This window comes from Tympanuchus pallidicinctus, unplaced genomic scaffold, assembly GCF_026119805.1.
Source record: "Tympanuchus pallidicinctus isolate F22 unplaced genomic scaffold, pur_lepc_1.0 scaffold27, whole genome shotgun sequence".
NCBI classification, from domain to species: domain Eukaryota; kingdom Metazoa; phylum Chordata; class Aves; order Galliformes; family Phasianidae; genus Tympanuchus; species Tympanuchus pallidicinctus.
This window is the reverse complement of record NW_026294744.1, coordinates 4,791,311-4,809,253: the sequence shown is the minus strand read 5'-3', so window position 1 is coordinate 4,809,253 and position 17,943 is coordinate 4,791,311. Positions and strand designations below refer to the sequence as shown.

Genomic DNA, 17,943 nt, shown 5'->3' with positions numbered 1-17,943 from the left:
CTTCTCTATGTTGTCATTTATGAGTAAGTGAGATCTGGGGTTTATACATACATTCAGATAGTGAAACCCCAGTACCTGCAATAGCTTTGTGCAGTTGATGTTTTTTGTATGGCACTACCATCTTTCAGTAGATTTCAGACATTCACTTGTAACTTAAAATTTAAATTCCTGAATAAAGCAACTAATTTCACTGTAAGTATGGTTCCTAGGAAAGACAGTTAGTACTGGGTATCTATCATCTATTGAAGCAGTATTCTTTTCTGAGACAGAATACCTGCAGTGTCAGTCAGACATTTGAAGTCAAGGAGCACTTTGCACTGCACAGAGTAGATGCTGTGTCCTGCAAGCAGTAGGAGATTACAGCATTATTTGAAAAGTGTCCCAGGCAAGTTGGACGTGGCAGGAAAAGGCCTTCTGTAATTGATCATCAAAATGAAACCTGGTCTACTGTCAAAAGTTAAGAAAGATCAAAAGGTGAAATATGATGGCTACAGGGAAGTATATAATTGAGTAATGTCAGTCTTTATTTTATTTACAGAATCAACTGCTCACAAAAGGCATGGTGATCCTAAGAGACAAGATCCGGTTTTATGAAGGTAAGTTGAATTTTAGCATAGCTACCTATAGTGTCAGAGGAGTTTTAGCATTGCATCCTGAAAGCAGCTCAGTTCTTTTTGTGAATTCTTCTGTACTGTGGATTAAGAGGTATCAGTCTATTCCTCCAATATGTTGTTCTGACATACCATGATGTTCCCACTGACCTTCATCAGGGAGAAGTGACAGCCCAGAGAAGCTAGAGAGTAAAGGATTAATACCTCGGATGTAGGCACTTCCTTCTCCTCCAATTAGTCTACTCAATATTAAAGAAAAGAGGAAAAACAGAATGACTTTGAGATCCAAGTTAGTTGAAGCGCCTGTCAAAATGCAGAGCAATGCTGTGGGTTGTCTTAAGAGTTGTTTTGGATTCATGCTTACATAAATGAGGTCAGATGCTGTCTCTTTTTTTACTGTCAAGGCAACGTTAAACTGCCTGCACCTTCTGGAGGTGTCACCTTGTAGAAGTAAACATCAAGGTAGTTTCTTTTATGTTTGGAACAGTCCAAATTTAAAATAAATGAATACAGAGACAGGGAATGAATTTGTGAGTGCGAAGCAATTTCTTCTTTTTATTTTTTTCGTATGTGTGTGTGCAAATCTGGAGAAATGTGCCCATTAGAATTAGTTCCCACTGATACAGTGGTGTCATTTACCCAATCTACATTTCTCGGTCCACTTGTTCTCTTCCCTGTCAGTGTAAGCACCACAAAAAAACTTGAGCCAGGGTAGCTTTTGAATAATCTACATGAATGCAGAAAGGTATCTTCTCTGTGTGCCTCGGGCAGTGCATGGGAAAGATGCAGCAGGAGCAGATGTGTTTTGCCTGGTCAACTTTCAACCAATGCTTCCTATTGATGGCCACCCTCATTTCCTGTCCTATGCTATTCTGCAGCTTTCAGATGTGTTATTCAATATGCTCTTTTGTCTTAGATGTAGGCATACAGCATTAGAAAGTGACATGATTTCGGAATATTTTCAAAGATTATTGAATGTGTAAGTGGTCTGAAGATCTTTGAAGAGCCTTTTTAAAGAAATGTGGCTTTCCCCAAGCAGAGCTGCAGTCATAATATCACTTAGTATAAATATACTGTTTTAGCAGTAGCCTGGAGACAACCATTTCCATTCATTTCAGCTATCTCTGAACCTTAAATGTGACCTTTCATTACTGGCAGAACAGTTGATGGGTATAAGATGGTGCTATAAGATCCAACTTTTCTGATAAAAAGACAATAGCCCAGAACACAACAGAAGGAGAACAAGTTTCACATTACAGTACTCAAACTCTTCTGAGCAAAACACTGAGTTCCTCAGTTACATGAAATAACAGCTTGGAGAGCACAACAGAGCTGTAAGGCTTTCGAGGTCTTTGTAGCTGCTTTGAATATCACAAAGAAAGTCATTTTTAAGGATCAAATTGGTAAATTAGATGCAGAGAACTACCAAAGTTCAATCCCTTGTTCTTAAGGTTTTACTAGCTTGAAAATGAAAAGAAAAATTGAAATGTAAGACCAGTAAGTGGCTTTCAAATACAGGAGTGTTTTTATTAAATACCAAAATTTCAGCAATCTGGGAATTTATTTATTTTTTTAATGTGGTGAATCATTTTATGTTTTCTCTTTAAAATATGATCAGAACTGCTGGTGACTGTTAAGTTGACCAAACATACGCTTGGAAAAAAAACATGGAAATGTCAACTCACTGAAGGATATAGGAAGGCAGCTGCAGTTCAGGAATCTAATTTAGAAGCAGAGACCTTCCTGGCACAAACTTTTCTACTACCTTACCTTTTGAGTTGCTGGTCGATGTGAGTTTCCAGGGCTGGAATCTGGTTTTCACAGCAGCGAAGGTGCAACACTGTAGAGTCTATCCCATAGTTGCTGATCCCATTTCTCTCTCAAAATACCTGCCACTAAGTTGAGAGCCCAGAAGTCATGGAAGCTCCCATTCTGAGCAGGTCCTTGGTCTCTCCAATGGAAGGTCCCTCCTTGGTCTGTAGTGGTCCTTCCCTCAAATCTCAGGTTGTCCTGCATCTGATGGTGTGGGTGTCTGTGTCAACTCGGTGTTTTCAGAAGAGAACAGGTCATTTCAGAGCACACATTGGAGTGGTTTTGTTCTGCAGGAAGTTCTGAAAATTTCAGCCTTTGTTTTGAGAAAATGGTATTTCAGTCTTCTATTTCCTTCAGAATTTTCAGTTAACTTCAGGAAATGCTGAGAAATGTACAGTGTGTATTTTCAAGTCATACAAAACTGACAACATTACCCTTCACTTAAATGAACATTTGAAGTAACCTAGATTTCTTGAATCAAGCAAATACTTACGGTAAATATAGGACTCTTTGCCTGACAGTAAAAGAAAACATATTCTTGAAAGGACCAAGAAGTCATATTCCTTGATGTGAAAGATGCTAATCATCACCACACTACAGGAATTCCTCCTCAGCCCACAATAAAAGGCCTGCCTGGTGAAAATTATCTCTGCAGCCTTTCTGAGCTACTGCACAGAAATCCACCCCTTTACAAAACAAGCTGCCCACAACATGGAAGGAATGTGCTGTACTAAAGGCATGCTTATCACAACCACGTATTTCTACTTCGTACAATTTGGGAGCAAAATTTGAAAAGGACTGAATCTAAATATTCAACACCCACATTTTGGTTCCAGATTTTTTAAAGGCTTCCTTTCCATTTAACCTGAATTTATGGGCAGCTAATTTATTTAACTGTTTTTAAAAATCTGCCTTTCTGGCTTGGTGTTATTTGGATTCTCCATCATGATCAAGTTTTTTGTCGCTGAAACACAGTTTCTTATGGAGTTTATAATGCAGTGGTATTTATTACAATTACTACTGCCACAGCTGGTAGGAAAAAGACAAATAAAAAAAAAAAAACAAACTGAAAATGAGAAGACCCTTTTCAGTCTAGTACAGGAGTGTGTAGGACAGGGAGAACCCCTGCCTGATATTGCAGATATGAAGGTCTTGGAATGGATCATCAGCTGCAGTATAGAATAGCGATCTGGCTCTGGATTTGTCACTCAGAGCACTCTATGTCATCAACCCAGGAGCTGCAGCTGGGCCAGAGCTGCTGCTGTTTGTCTTGCATTTAAAAATGCAGCAAGATGAAGTATCCCATAATAAAGATTGGTACTTGTCTAACTCAGAATATAGGTGCTTTCATGCAGATTTTCTTAGTGATATGTGTACAGTTCTGGGCAAAATGCTCCTGGCTGAACCTTAAATAATGCTGTAGTACAAATATGAATAGTTTTTGATTCTGAAACCAGTATTGAGATTGCCATTAAATTTGCATCCTGATAAGTCATGTTGTCATATCTGAATGCCTCATGTCATTCATGTATTTATGTCCAGAATACTTGCTGGTGTGTGTGCAGTTGTCCCCAGTTCATGGGTGAGGGGCAGAAGGCTACTGAAGAGCTTGCCTCTGTTCACATAGGCCTCTTGGGCCTGCATTCAGCTATCAAGCCAGAATTTCTGTCCTGCAGCTCTCAGGTCCTGCCTTTGCCTCTATGTTTTATATAAGATATTCTGTGAGGAACTCGGTGTTCAGCTTGGTTGTATAATCCAGGGCTTCTCCAGTGTGTCCTGTGAAGGCTTCCAGGTAGCTGCAACTGGAAAGGAATTGAAGAAATTCCTGTCATGTCATCACAGATTTGATGCATCCTTTGAAAGCTATAGGAAAGCGGAACGCCTGCAGCACCATTCTCTGCTTTCCATAGACCTTGGTTGAGATCAACTGTGTAAGGGTAGATGCAAGGAAGCCGAAAGGTTGATGCATGGGGTTGCTTTGTAGAAGCATCTCTATGGAGTAAGCCTTTCTCTGCTGCCCTGTGGCTTGAAGTGCAGAGAGAAAGATGGTGGGGGGAAATTTCCTGCAGGAATGCTTCTACATTTAATCTGCTGTGTCCTCCTGCTGTTTCCTGCAGTCTTGTCCAGTTGGAATTACTGCAGGAAGAGGAGGCATGACTCTATTCTTCACAAGGTTTTTCTGCATAATCTTGAATCTCAAGTCACTGAGTTTAGTAAGAGCATTAGTTTTGTCATCTGAAAAGATACAAATATTGAATTATTTGATGTTCTGAAAGAAATACAAATTCCTTGCTACTGAAAGTGTGTGGTAAATGATTCATCTTTATATAGAGCTAGCAGAGTCATGTTTTCAGTTGGCTGATTAAAATCAAAACAGTTCACTAATTTGTTTTATGTTTTTGCAGGGCAGAAGCTGCTGGATACCTTAGCTGAAACCTGGGATTTTTTCTTCAGTGATGTCCTGCCCATGCTCCAGGCTATTTTCTATCCTGTGCAGGTGAAAAATTACACTGTTACTATAGAATCTTGAAAAACTGGAAAAAGCAACCTTACTGGTTCGTCAACGGATTGATGCAATCCTAAACTCTCTCTCCTCGGGCCAACCTTCCATTACAGCTCTTCTGTACAGACAAGTTATGCAAATAAGTCACTTATGCAAACAGAGATTTGAAGTGCTCGGGTGAGAAAGATGAAGGGGAACTTTGAAAATAGGTATAGAGTACAGGTAGGATGACTCCTTATGTCAGCTCACACTAGAAGTCCATGAAGGTCCTGAACAATAAACTAAAATGTGCACACAGGGAAATAAGTGGAGCTGTGTTGACTTCAATGCACACATTTCCTCCTCTGCCATATGAATGCCTGTGAAGTACCCTACTTTTGAGAAGAAGGTCAAATTCTATACTACTTAAAATGGAAAACAACAGTCAGTAAAGTTAGACAAGTTAACTTGAGCTCAGAGTTTGACTCCAGTAATTTAAAATCCATATTAGGTACTTGGTCTGATTTGAATGAAGGCTCAAACTTCTAACTTACTGATGGTCAAAGGAGTGTTGTTTTTTACTGAGGTCCTAAGGGAATTTGTCCCAGATAGTCATAAGTGTTCTAGAGTTATTCTTGGATACCTATAGGTTTTTTTGGGGAGTTCACTGCCTAATCATATTTGGGAAAGCTTTGGAAACTTTCTTTAATTTTGCCAAATGGACTTTATGCCTGAAGTGATTGTGCAAAGGTCATCAGCATTACCATTTTGCAATTAACAGAGTTAATTGAAGGCATGAAATATGAATTAAGTGGAGAAGTTGCAACTTTACAGAAAATTTGATTCTGAAAGAGGAGCACTCTGAAATCATATATATTGCTAGCTCACAGACTTGTGTCTGCCTAGTAGAAAGTTTAAAATGGTAGAGAGAAGTTGATATTAAAATCTGTTAGAACATCATGATTTTTCATAGTGACACATAAGCTAAATCCAAAGGGTTTAGGAACCTAGGAGTATAGGTAAGTTCTCAACCTGATTTTAAAAAGTGCTTAACTGAATTAGAACTCGGATGTTTTTGAAAATTGCACCAAATACCTCTTTTCAATATTGTGTTCTTGAAACATTTGAAAATAACCTATCAATGCAAATCTTTTCATTTTTCAAATGGAAATAATTGCTTTAATTTTCAAAGAAGCCTGAAGGGAATAAAAGCCCTAAGTTCCGGGTAATTTCAAATAGATCTAGGTCCCTGATGTTCTAAGGTTATTTCCAAAAACCTAACTGATGTTCATGCACTCCTGGGAGTTCTATTCACTGGCAATTAAAGCAGATTAGGGGGCTTTCTTTACTTTAGTATAAATAATTACACAAAATGAAAAGGAATGACGGTATGGAGGAGTCAGCTTTTGTTCTAAGCTAATCTAAATCAGTGCTAGCTGAAAACCAGATTTTTCAGAAGTGTTGATATTTGACTGGCAGCACTCAAAACTGCAGGCAAGAATATGCATGTACAGCTACATAGGTCTGAAGAAAAATCCCTAATCCCAGCAACTGGAACAGTTTTACAACTTCTCATTGGGCATAAATGATGTGCTGTTAATCTTTGTGGGCAAAGCTAGCATCACATTTTTCAGATCAGATTTTTCTAAACAAGGTGTGATTCTTGCACTGCAGAAAGACATCTTGGAAAATGCAGTATGAGACTTCAGCTTAGTTCTTGCCTTACACTGAAAACCCTGAAGCTGAAGAGAGCATTGGGATCCACAGGTGGGCTGAGTCAGGAATTACACCATAAATTGAAGAGAGTACCCAAGCACTACTCAAAATCTTGAGAAATACTGGAGATCCAGCCCTGCTTTTTCATCACTACTTTCTTTTATTTAACACACTGTATGTCTCCTTGGTGTTAAAGTACAATATGTACAATATATATCCTGCACTCAGGTAAGATTTTCACCTCTCCTCCCCCATCTCTCATTATCTTCATATGTAGCTGTACTCATTCATTGTCTGCGTATTCAGAACTTCGGAATCACATTCACTGTGCAGATTTGTGGGCTGTCCTGTATCCTTTGTTGTATTTCCTCTGCTTTTCACTCAGGTTGATCGTTCTTGTAATCCTTCAGAAGTGGAGAAAAGACTGAGGATATGGAAACTCGTTTTCACAAAATTCATAATCCATTTTTCTTTGTTTCTGTTCCCAGGGAAAGGAACCTTCAGTTCGGCAGCTGGCTCTTCTGCACTTTAGGAATATAATTACCCTCAATATTAAACTAGAAGATGCATTATCACGTTCCAGAGCAAGAGTTCCACCTTCTATTATTCAAATGCTGCTAATACTCCAGGTACATTGATACTTTTTCTGACTGTTTTCTTTATCTGTCTTTCCTTACTGTATTGCTCAAGTCTTCTTTAGTGGCTTCTAATTTTAATCCTTCACTGAAAAGTTCTTACCCAAAATTCTATAGCTTCTATGTAATTAAATTTAATCTTGATAATTTATCTGGATCTGCAGAATCTCAGATTGTATGCTTAAGATTCAGGGGGTCCAAGAATACACACTAGTTTTGAAACCATAAGGCTTAAAATAAGAAGTTTTGCAAGCAACCAGTGTATGTGGTAATAACATGACTTTCATGAAGTGCTTTGTGTTACTGCACTAGCAGTTCTGGATATGAAGATTCACATCTGGAGTAGGCAACAAAACAAATTTGCAATTTACAGTCATATTTGGTCACTAGAAAGAAATTCAGTCAAAACTGTGAACACAGTAGCATTAAAACCAAACACTGGTACTTGCCTTCTGTGTTAAAAGTTTTATTAGTAATGAAGAGGAGGAATTCAGGTCAAAAGGCAAGTGTATAAAATGTTTTCCTAATTGAAGAAAGGCATGGCCTTGTGTTGAGAAGGAGGGTGAGACAGAGAGAGGGAGAGACCCAGGAGTGGATTTCCTATGGAGTGGGAGAAGTTGATATTTTCTTGGTTGGTTATTTTTTTAATAAACAAATAGATTTACAGCAAACAAAAGGATATGGTTTCTCACACTTAATTAGTCCTGTGTCTGGAGTGATTTTAAAGGGCTTGATAATCTACAAGCTGATGATGAAAATGGAGCAAGAAGATGACCTTCACTTTGTCAAGAAATAGTGTTTCATTCAGGGATTACAGAGTGCATTTGTTGAGGTGTTTAACTTAGTTTCCTCAAAAAAGTTCCTTACGCGATAGGACTGCCTGGTTGCCGCTTACTACCTTTCTCCCTAGGCTCCCTCTCACCAAATGTTTATTGAAACTGCAGGCTTATTGTGACACATTGACATTGATATCAGAGATATTAATATTCCTATGAGTTCCTTGGAAATTACTGTCTGGAGAGAGGAGAGGAACCTCAAGGAAAAATTGGAGTAAGAGCTTAACTGCATAATGAGACTTCAAAGAATTCACATAATTGAACTGTGAACCCGACTGTGTTAATAGACACCAGAGACTCCACATGAGAGAATACCATTATGAAAATCTTAATCACAGGAAGGTTTTCTACCAAGCCTCCTCTTCTAGACGTAAGGTAAACTGCCTATCGGAAACCAGCTTCAGAAGTGTTGTTACTGACATCTGCTAGCTTTGTTGTGGTTTCTTCTTTAAAGGATCTGCATTAGCTATGGGCACGATCCTGCTTCAAATGAATTCCATGGTGAGCTAGAAAATGAACATCCTGATTCAGAAAGTTCATGCAGAGTCCTTTGCCAGGATCAGTGCTACAAGAAACAGTTTGTTGACAAATCTGCTTTCTTCAATAACCAAAAGAGTTAACAAGTTGTCAAGTTAATCCATTCCCATTGCAAAAATGTCGGTAGAAATCAATTAAAAGAAGGAGAGGGAATTTGCCCGTGGGTGTTCATTTCTGCATGTGTTACCTACAGTTTTGTGGTGGGGATGGTGAAAGTCCTTTATTGGCAGTAGCTCTGCCAAACTTGTGGTTTAAAATCTAATGGAAATTACAGGAAAAGGACAGAAGAGGATCTGGGAAAGAGCTATTTACATGCTTAGCCTATAGTTGCCAATAATTGAACTTCAGAGCAAAGACTTTCTCCCAAATGCAAATTTCACATTACACAAAAGCAATTTTTATATGTTTATGACATAATAATGGAATTTCCTCAAGATAGATTAGCTCAATATGTGAATAAGGCTGAAAGCGGGAGAACAGTTCAGCTGCCCAAAAAGTACATAGTGATGTTGTGTGTATAAATATCCCAGACTGAGAGAAGATGCTTTGGTGTAGGCATTGTTTAATCCCTATTCTGTGTGCTATCTATATCACTTTCCTAAGAAGCTCAGTGATACTGCAGCAAATTCCCATGGCTGGAAGATGATTCTAGTGGCCCTGGACAAAGTGTTGAACTTGCCATGAAATTTCCCCATTTCTGTCCTTGAAAGTGTTCTGCAGTTACATTACATAATTACAGACACATCATACTCTTCAGGACAGAATCTGTAATGTCAGCTGAAGGTCACAGTTTGACAAAGGCACATGCTTGCATGTACCAGTCTGGCCTGTTGGACTCGAAAAAGCAGAGGTTTGGTAACTAGTACAGGGTGCATCTGATACTGCTCATGTACTATCTTGTCATAACGTAAAGGTAGTGCTCTGTCAGTCTGGCAGCAGACACATTCCTTATGGAGGGAAAAGGAAGCTTTTTAAAGAGGAAATAGAAGCAGCAGCAATCTTTGAACTTTATTCAGGAGGCAGGTTGCTGATCCAGCAAAGCTCAGTAAGCAAGTATTTTACCTGAACATGGTTAGCTTCACTGGCTTTAGCACGTGAGCAACTTTGTTGGCCTCTGTGTGGTTACTGACCTATTGCAAGTTTCACATGTACTTTGCTTGCTCAGCTGGCACCACTCTAGCAAGGAGATTAAAACAGTCTCTGACAAAGACCTCCTGGGTAACAGGTACAGAGATGAAGTTCCCCCTATTTCATTGTTTGAGTGATTGTTTTGCCTTTTTTATAGCAAATCGTTCTTCCTGTCCAGAGTAAACTATTTGCTTGGAAATGTGTCTACCAGCTATGCACTTAATACTGTAGAATGGAAGAAGTGCCTTGTACCACTGATACTTTCTGCTGCCAGTGCGGCCTGACCCACTTACAGAGAATGAACTGAAATGTTAATCCTTTGTGGCCACTAAAGTTAAAGTGCCTCCAGGCAGGATGCTCCTGTTTATCTGGTAGAATCTTCAAGAACAGATTTGTGATTGAGGGAAGTAAAAGAAGAGCTAAAAGCTTTTGAGCACAGGTATATGCACTGGAGTGCATATCATAGAATCATAGAATGATCTGGGTTGAAAAGGACTACAATGATCATCTAGTTTCAACCCCCTCCCTATTTGTAGGGTCACCAACTACTAGACCAGACTGCCCAGAGTCACATCCACATCAATACACTGTGTTATCAGTCTCACCTCAATGACCTTTCTTTTTGTGTGGAATTAGGAAGGTGGAGAAAGAGGAGTAAACAGAACAAGATATCACAATATCCCATATTATATATATCCCATATATTGTGTGAATCAAAGAGAGTAAAATACTGCCAGAGGGTAAACAATCTACCTTATTTTCCAAAACCCGTATTGCCTAAGGTTTTTGCCACTGAAACTGGAACATCTTGTCTCCAGGTATCTTTCTTGACATCTGAGAAAGTCAGAAGTGGGAGAATTAAAGAGTGTTTATCTGCATCTTTTGGTTGACATCAGGATTATTTGAGTTCAAGAATGTCTCTAGGTCACCCGAGATTTTTCAAAACTATAGAAAAGCATAGCACAGCCATTTGTGTTGAGGGACAAGGCCTCACTGAACTTTAGATCTAAAGAGAAAAATAAAACTGTGGTTTCCTTTTCGGCTTCTCTGAGCTTCACTTGAAATGCCTTGTTCGTTTTCTCTCTGTAAAAGGAGACAATATAAATACTTAAAATCACCCACTGGGACCTGTATGTTTAGGACATTCTAGAGATAACAAACATGCAACTCCTCACACTTAAAAAGATGTGGAAGAGCACATTGCAAGACCTGAAAGTAGATGCAAAGACTGCTGTTTTTCCATCTCAGCAACCACACAGCAAACCAAAGACAGCACAGTGGTTAGAAAGAAAATACCCTTTTCTATCGGAAAACTGCAGGGGTCTGTCTGTGGAAAAACAGAATTTCTGAAAGACTGTGATGTCTGTAAATGGGAGTCAAGTCACTGTGGCCATAGGATTTTTAATTCGGTGATTGCTTTTGAGAGGTTTTCCTACTAAATCGTTTGGACCTGAAGCGTAACTTGAACAAAGTGCTGTGGGTGTAAGGTTTGTCCATACCTTTATTTTCTTCTTTTCTTAGTTTTAGCTGGGACAGAATTGTTTTCTTTAGAGTGTCTGGCATGGTGTTTTGTTTTCATTCTCAGAAAAAGACAATGTTGACAACACACCAATGTTTATAGTTACCGCTAGGCAGTGTTGTACAGTGCCAAGGCCATTCACGCTGAAGGGTCCAAGGATCTGGGAGGGAATAGTATTAGGGCAGGTGACTTAAACTGGCCAAAGGGATGTTCCATACTGTATGGCATTGTCATATATGAGTGTATAAAACAAGTGATACACAAGCAATTGCTCACTATCCCCTCAAAGATGCCCAGTTCACCCCCTAAGCGGTGGAAGAGAGTGAGATGAATTCTCACTCCCTTCAGAACTCCTTCTGCATGATGCCATACAGTACGGAATATCCCTTTGGCCATTTATAGTCAGCTGTTCTAATACTATTCTCTCCCTGCTCCTTGGACCCTTCACTGTTAATAGTGTGTGCTATAAGGTGTATATATATATATATATGTATATATATGTGTATATCACATACACGGTCTTGACTATTATCCTTTTCTTTTAATAAGTAGTTCTGTCTCACCCCACAAGTTCTACTTTGCCTTTTTTTTTTTTTTTTTTTTTTTTCCAATTCTGCCCCCCCACCTCACTGAGAAGGGAAGGAGGATGAGCAAATGACTGTGTGGTGCTCAGCCACCTGCTGGGTTAAACCACAATGCTTCTCTACTTTCCTCTTAATTTCTGGTTGATGATACAAAAATAATAATAATAACAATAATAATAATAATAATAATAAAAGGAAACCTGTAGGGTTTGCAATATATTTATTTATAGAAGTATCAATCAACAAACAGAAAACCCTGCTTCCCCTAGTTAGTGCAAGATGTGTCTTCCTCCTTCCCAGTGAAAAAAATGCTTTGTCTTGTTTGTGTTGTTTGCGTCAACCTCACAGACATGTAAGGGGTCAGATCAGAAATCTTACAGCCAGGACAGTCCTTGACAAATAGTGAAGATCCCACCTTTGTTTTATATTGATATAAAGTAAACTGAGAATTTCTAAGCAGTGTCCTCAGTCTTATTCTGTTGCATTTGTTGTTTCTGAAAGTGCAGTTTGTAGCAATGAAATTGTCAGAAGTTTGTTACGCTGGAATGAATTTGTATGACCATGATTTTTATCAAGGCATACCATTCATTTTTTGTAGGAAAAATTTGCTTTTGAAAGCAAATCTTGGTGTTTTCACTAGCAAGGAGTACTTTTCATGTTTGATTTTGCTTTTCTTCTTATGATTTTTATTACTGTGTTAGTTTGCAGATGCTGGAATATATTTCTGCATGGAAGCAGTAAAAATGCTGCATTATTCCATCTGTGTCATGGAGTATTACCTCAAGCAGGTTTGGATGTGCTATGCAGGTGGCTGGGATGGGGAGCTGGGAATTGATGGGAGTGTTCTAAAAAAAATGTCAGCAGCAGCCCTAAACCAGAAAGGTTTAAATGTGTGTTATAGTACTGCTGACGCTTCTGTAGGCACCATGGTGCCAAGACAGGAGTTCCAAGTACGCCATGTGTCCTAGCCAAAATATGCCTTCATTCACTTTCTTGCATGTCAGTCAAAAGTGATTCCCCTGCCACGGGCAGACACAACAATGTAAGTGACAAGGCCATGAGCTAGGGACAGCTGGGGGCTGTCCTTTTTCCAGCTGTAGATTTGTAGTTCAAGAGAGAAACCACATCACAGGCATTGTTCCCCTCTAATGCTTCTAGCTCAGTTTCCACCTTGTGCTTAGTTTGAGGCTTGCCACATCTTCTCTAGGTGCAGAGGCAGGGAGGTGGGGATGGATGCTGCTGAGCACTCCATAAGTTTGTCTGACTGTGGGCTTCTACAATCACAATTGCATTTCAGTCATTTCTTCCACTTAGTTGACTTGGAAAGGTGGGTGCTCGTGTGGATCTTCCTTATTATCATGGCGGTGAAAGTCCAGGGTCATAAATGAAAAGAACAGATTGCATTTTGAAACTGAGTGTTCACTAAAACTAGCTGTCAACATTTGACAGCACTATGTGTTACCATTTTTCTAACTGTAAGCAGTGGGGAAAAAAAGGAAAGCAACACAAACTGTTCTGTTGTTTTGCTGTATATGAACTTGTCTCATTAATACCATGTCATAATCCTTCAAATGTGCATCTTGTTCATCATCTTCACAGAAAGGCAGTGTAAGTCAGTTCAAGGCAACATGACCACAGCCTTGCCTGCACCAATTAAACACAATTGTGTTGGGAGGCAATTTGCATTGTGCAAACTCCCTTTGGGTGTATGCTCATGGTGCATTTTGAAAGTACCTTGCTTTATGTAAAATGTCACTTCTGTGAGGAATGCCAAAGGCATGGCTGTGAAGCTCTTCTTTGAGCTAGGCTGTTCCCATCCCTCCAGAGCTGCAGTGAACTGCCTGAATGTCATCTTGCACTGTGGCATTATCCTAAGAGCTGCATCTGCTCAAGCCAGGTCGATACATGTTTAACCTGTGCTACACCTAGCAGTCCTTACTAAAATGCATTTGTGCTCTGGAGTTGGCCTCAATTGAGCCTGGCCTATTAAAACCAGTTCATTTGTAAGCAAATCTTGAACGGAGTTAAACAAACAAACAAAACAGAGTTAAATTGGTAAAATCATTTTTAACTTGAATTAGAACATCCCTGCAGGCTCCATAATTTTATTGAGAGGTGGAATGCTTTACCTAATTACGTTAGTTTGTACAAATGCCTTTTGTGGACCTACTCAGGCTACTGGACTAAACCCAGTATAAAAGGCAGTATAGAAGTTTTTACCATTGAAAACTGAGTAGGGAGTGTTCCCACGGTGCAGGAATCCTTTGAGGCAGGGTGTTTTAGTACTGTAATTCACGGCTTGTCTACAGGGGGAATGTAAGAAAGTTTAGCTACCTTTTAAATAAGATTAATTAAACCTCATTAAAACTCGGTATGGATACTAATTCTGAGAATTAAAGGACTAGGAAGAGTGGCAAGATAGATGAATGACACTTTAATTCTACTTCAGAGGCCAGCGCACAATTTATCTAAGAGGTTCATAGTGAATATTGCTTCATTTTCCTGAGTGCCTCCAGGTAGACAAACCACCGTGGAATCACAGCAGCTGGTTCCCAGAAGCATCAGTCACTTCCCAGCCCTCACAGACATTGACTTGTGAGCCTAGTGCCACCAGACCTTGCGTGGCACCTGTCAGCAGTGGTGACACTTAGTGCCAGGGGAAGGAGGACAGCGGGATCTCCATGCACATGGTGTTTTCAGGCAGGTCGCAAGGCCAACTGATGCTTTGGGCAAGGCATCTGTGAGCAGCATTTCTTGTTTTGATTCAGCTGGCACTGCTCACAGAGAGCTGGAAGCTCATCCTTACAGGAAGCTTTTTCTCTGGCCTCAGTTTTCCTCTCCCATCTTCAATCATGATGTTAAACTGGACCAGGCCCCAGAAGCAGCCTGTTGCTGTGTGCCAGGACACAACAGCAAGGCACATTAGGTGGTTGTGACTGATGAACATCTCTTGATAATGTCCAAAGTGCTGTCCTCCCAGAGGTAGCAGCAAGTTAAAAGAAGACACTAGAAAGTTGTGGATGCCCCATCCCTGGAGACATTCAAGGCCAGGCTGGATGTGGCTCTGTGCAAGCTGGTCTGCTGGGTTGGCGACCCTGCACATAGCAGCGGGGTTGAAGCTAGATGATCACTGCTGTCCTTTTCAACCCAGGCCATTCTATGATTCACATGATTCTATGAAATTCAGGCACAGTGAAATGGGCAGCCAGGTGGTTTGGGGGCAGACGGCATGGCCAGCACTCCCAGTTCGAGAGATGGCTTTTCCCCGATGGCAGTGTGGGAGCAGTTTGCCTACGTCAGTTCAAATGGCAGTGTGGTGGAGAAGTCCCACATATGTAATTAAAGAGTGAAAAAAATAATTTCCTGTGTGAACTGTTTGGAAGCAGTTCTGACAGCTGCTTGCTTTCCTTCAGGAATGATTTCTCCTGGGGTTTTGTTGTTTGCCTGTTTCTTCAACTATGCCATAGGATTTTATTGTTATGCGAAGCTATAATTTTCCATTTAAAGCGGCAGGGTGCTTAAAACAAATTGCACAGATTTTCCTCGCCTCTGACATCTCCCTGAAAGATGCTTTGGAAAAGCAAAGAGTTGTGAAAGATATGGAAGCTTCTGCTCTGAAATGCTACCCAAGCCTATCTCTGGGCCTACTGTTGCCCCTTCTGTGGCAACTAGAGCCAGAAGTCCATGGGAGAGTATGTTGCAGGCTGGTGGTGTGAAGGCTTGCACAGGAGGTAATTGCTTTGTGGTGTATTCTAAAATAAAGGGCTGTCCATCTCAATCTACAGTAGGTGGAGGAGTGGCTGAGTATCTTGGAGTCATCCTCTCTCTCATGGCAAGTGCGGAGTGTGAAATGTCTTCCGTCAGGAGTTTCGCAGCCTTACCCAGAGCTCTGTTGTGGCTGCAGAAGTAACAACTGCGTGGCACAGAGATATGCGTACTGTGAAATTCATTAACTTGCCACTACCCAGTAATTACAAGCAATTAAAAGGCAAACAGTTAATCATGTGCCTGTGCAGGCTTTGGATTATGCTCTTTGATTGAAATCTCTCTGTTGCCAGCCATCTGTTGTTGCCAGTGAGCTGCCTACTCCTTGCTGCAAATCTTCCAGGGGTGCAGGGTAAGATGGTCCTGCCTGGGGTCAGGCAGTGGGTCACTGTGGAGTGGCCCTGATACCTAGCAGCCTTGCTATGGCTGAGTGAGCTGACTGGCCTTCGCAGTGCAGTTTTGCTGAGACTTGACCTTTTGTCAGAAACAGTATGGGAACTGCAGTGAGAAGAGGCATGGTGGAGTGAGGGGGGGGCTGCCTTGCCCGTCTTTCCCTCCAGCAGTGCTGCTTTTTAGTGTTTGCTAATCCAAGTGCAATTTTGGAAAATGCAAGTACACTGGAATTGAGAAGATACTGGCAAAAGAGTCATAGCTTAGCCTGGCTGAAGCCTGTCAAGAAGATATTCTGCAAAACACAGCTGTTGCACTTGGAGTAGCTCTCACGTAACACCAGTTTACTTTCTGTTTCTTGTGCATCTAAGAGCTGTCAGTTTCTTCTGCTAAGGTGCATCTCCACGATTCTCGCCAATATGGATAGATGGAGCCTTCCTGTGAAGGACACTGAATAAGCACAATAGAAATATGCTCTCTGCAATGAAGACTTTGCAACCTGATAGGAGACAGGGAAATATATGGATGGGCAGATGGATAGAGTAACAAAACAAGGAGTCAAACTTACTAGTACTGATCTATGGCAAATAATTTCTTGTTGTCCACAGTGATCCAGATGTCCTCTAGAGAGGGCAATGAGGTCTTTGTCCTCTGTAGGCTGTAGGTCGCCTTTTGAGTTCCAAGAATGAAGATAAATCTCTCATTCCTCCTGTATCACTCATGAGCCTTTCTTGTGGTTTCACTGTTCAGCTACAAAGAACAAAGGCTTTGAAGAAGGGGTATTTCCACTATTTCTCACAGTGTCTGAATCACACAAGGCTGGGTATTTAGGCAGCAAGAAACTAATGCAGGTTGACTAAAGCCCCTGTTTTCCAGAGAAGAAACTGAGCAGCAGTGTGGTCTGAAAAGTTGTATAATATGATTATGTATTTTTCAGAACTACTAACATTTAAAACAGCAGCAAGTTGAAGGATTGTTCCAGCAGGCAGCTGTGAGCTGTTATGCAGATTAACTTCCAGCATCAGACTGCTTTGAAGACAAATGGCTTTCATTTAAGTAGCAGGGTTGTATCTTCAAGAGGTACATCAGAGGTTCAATTGACGTCAACCACACGTTTTTTTCCTCCATGTTAATCTATCGCAGTTGTTGCGAGAGCTGCTGTGTCACTGATGTGCCACAGTGTGATGTCGTTAGTGTGACAGGTAGCCAGGATGAAGGAAGGATGGGCAGCCTGCCTGACTGCTTAGGATAGGGCTTCTGGAAGATGCTGCCTCCTGGTTCACGGGGATGAGTTGGTGGGCATGGAAATTGTCACCATCAGAAATAGCAAAAATGGAAAAAAAAACCTTCAGAAGGCACAGCTGACATGTTTTCCATTAATTCCTTTCTTGAGTCCCCTGCAGAGGTTGAAGTGGCAGGGAGGATGCTGAGGGATGAATACTTATTAATGATTTAAGAGAGGAGAGTGGCAGTGAAAGACGGCATCGGAAGTCCTCACAGGTAGGTAACAGCAGTCAAGTTAGTGTTTGCAGAGCTTCAAAAGCATTTCTTCGATGTCTTTTCAAATGAGGCCAGATGCACTGAGGGAGGGCTCTACCATCCTTTTTTTTTCTGTTCAAGTCCCCACCTGAAAATAAATGCATGATGGATTTTCTTATAATAAATACTTAGTGAGAAGAAACTTGGAGACAAGACTCTGTAAAAGACTTGAATGCTCAGAGTTAAAAGTTGTCAATTTCCCAGCAAGGTGAGATGAGCTTAATGTGTACAGATCAGAGAGAACTTCAGGAGGGAACCTGAGAAAAATGAGAGGTTTCACTCCCTTGGCCATTAAATGTCACATCTCATTATTTGGTGACTCACAGAGTGATCTTTGTGTGGGGCTGCACTTGCTCTTCTTGCAAGCCTGTGTTTGCCTCTGAGTCTAA

The 17,943-nt window shown here is 40.6% G+C and overlaps 1 protein-coding gene across 8 annotated transcripts in view; it reads left to right on the top strand.

The window, feature by feature from the left end:
* The window catches only part of PRR5 (proline rich 5), an 86,151-nt gene that overhangs the window by 54,965 nt on the left and 13,243 nt on the right, over positions 1 to 17,943 (top strand). For all 8 annotated transcript variants that reach the window (XM_052690716.1, XM_052690717.1, XM_052690718.1 and 5 more), the window contains 3 exons: positions 539 to 596; positions 4,829 to 4,920; positions 7,110 to 7,250. In XM_052690716.1, the coding sequence (XP_052546676.1) occupies positions 539 to 596; positions 4,829 to 4,920; positions 7,110 to 7,250 (291 nt within the window). The remainder of the gene's footprint in view (positions 1 to 538; positions 597 to 4,828; positions 4,921 to 7,109; positions 7,251 to 17,943) is intronic.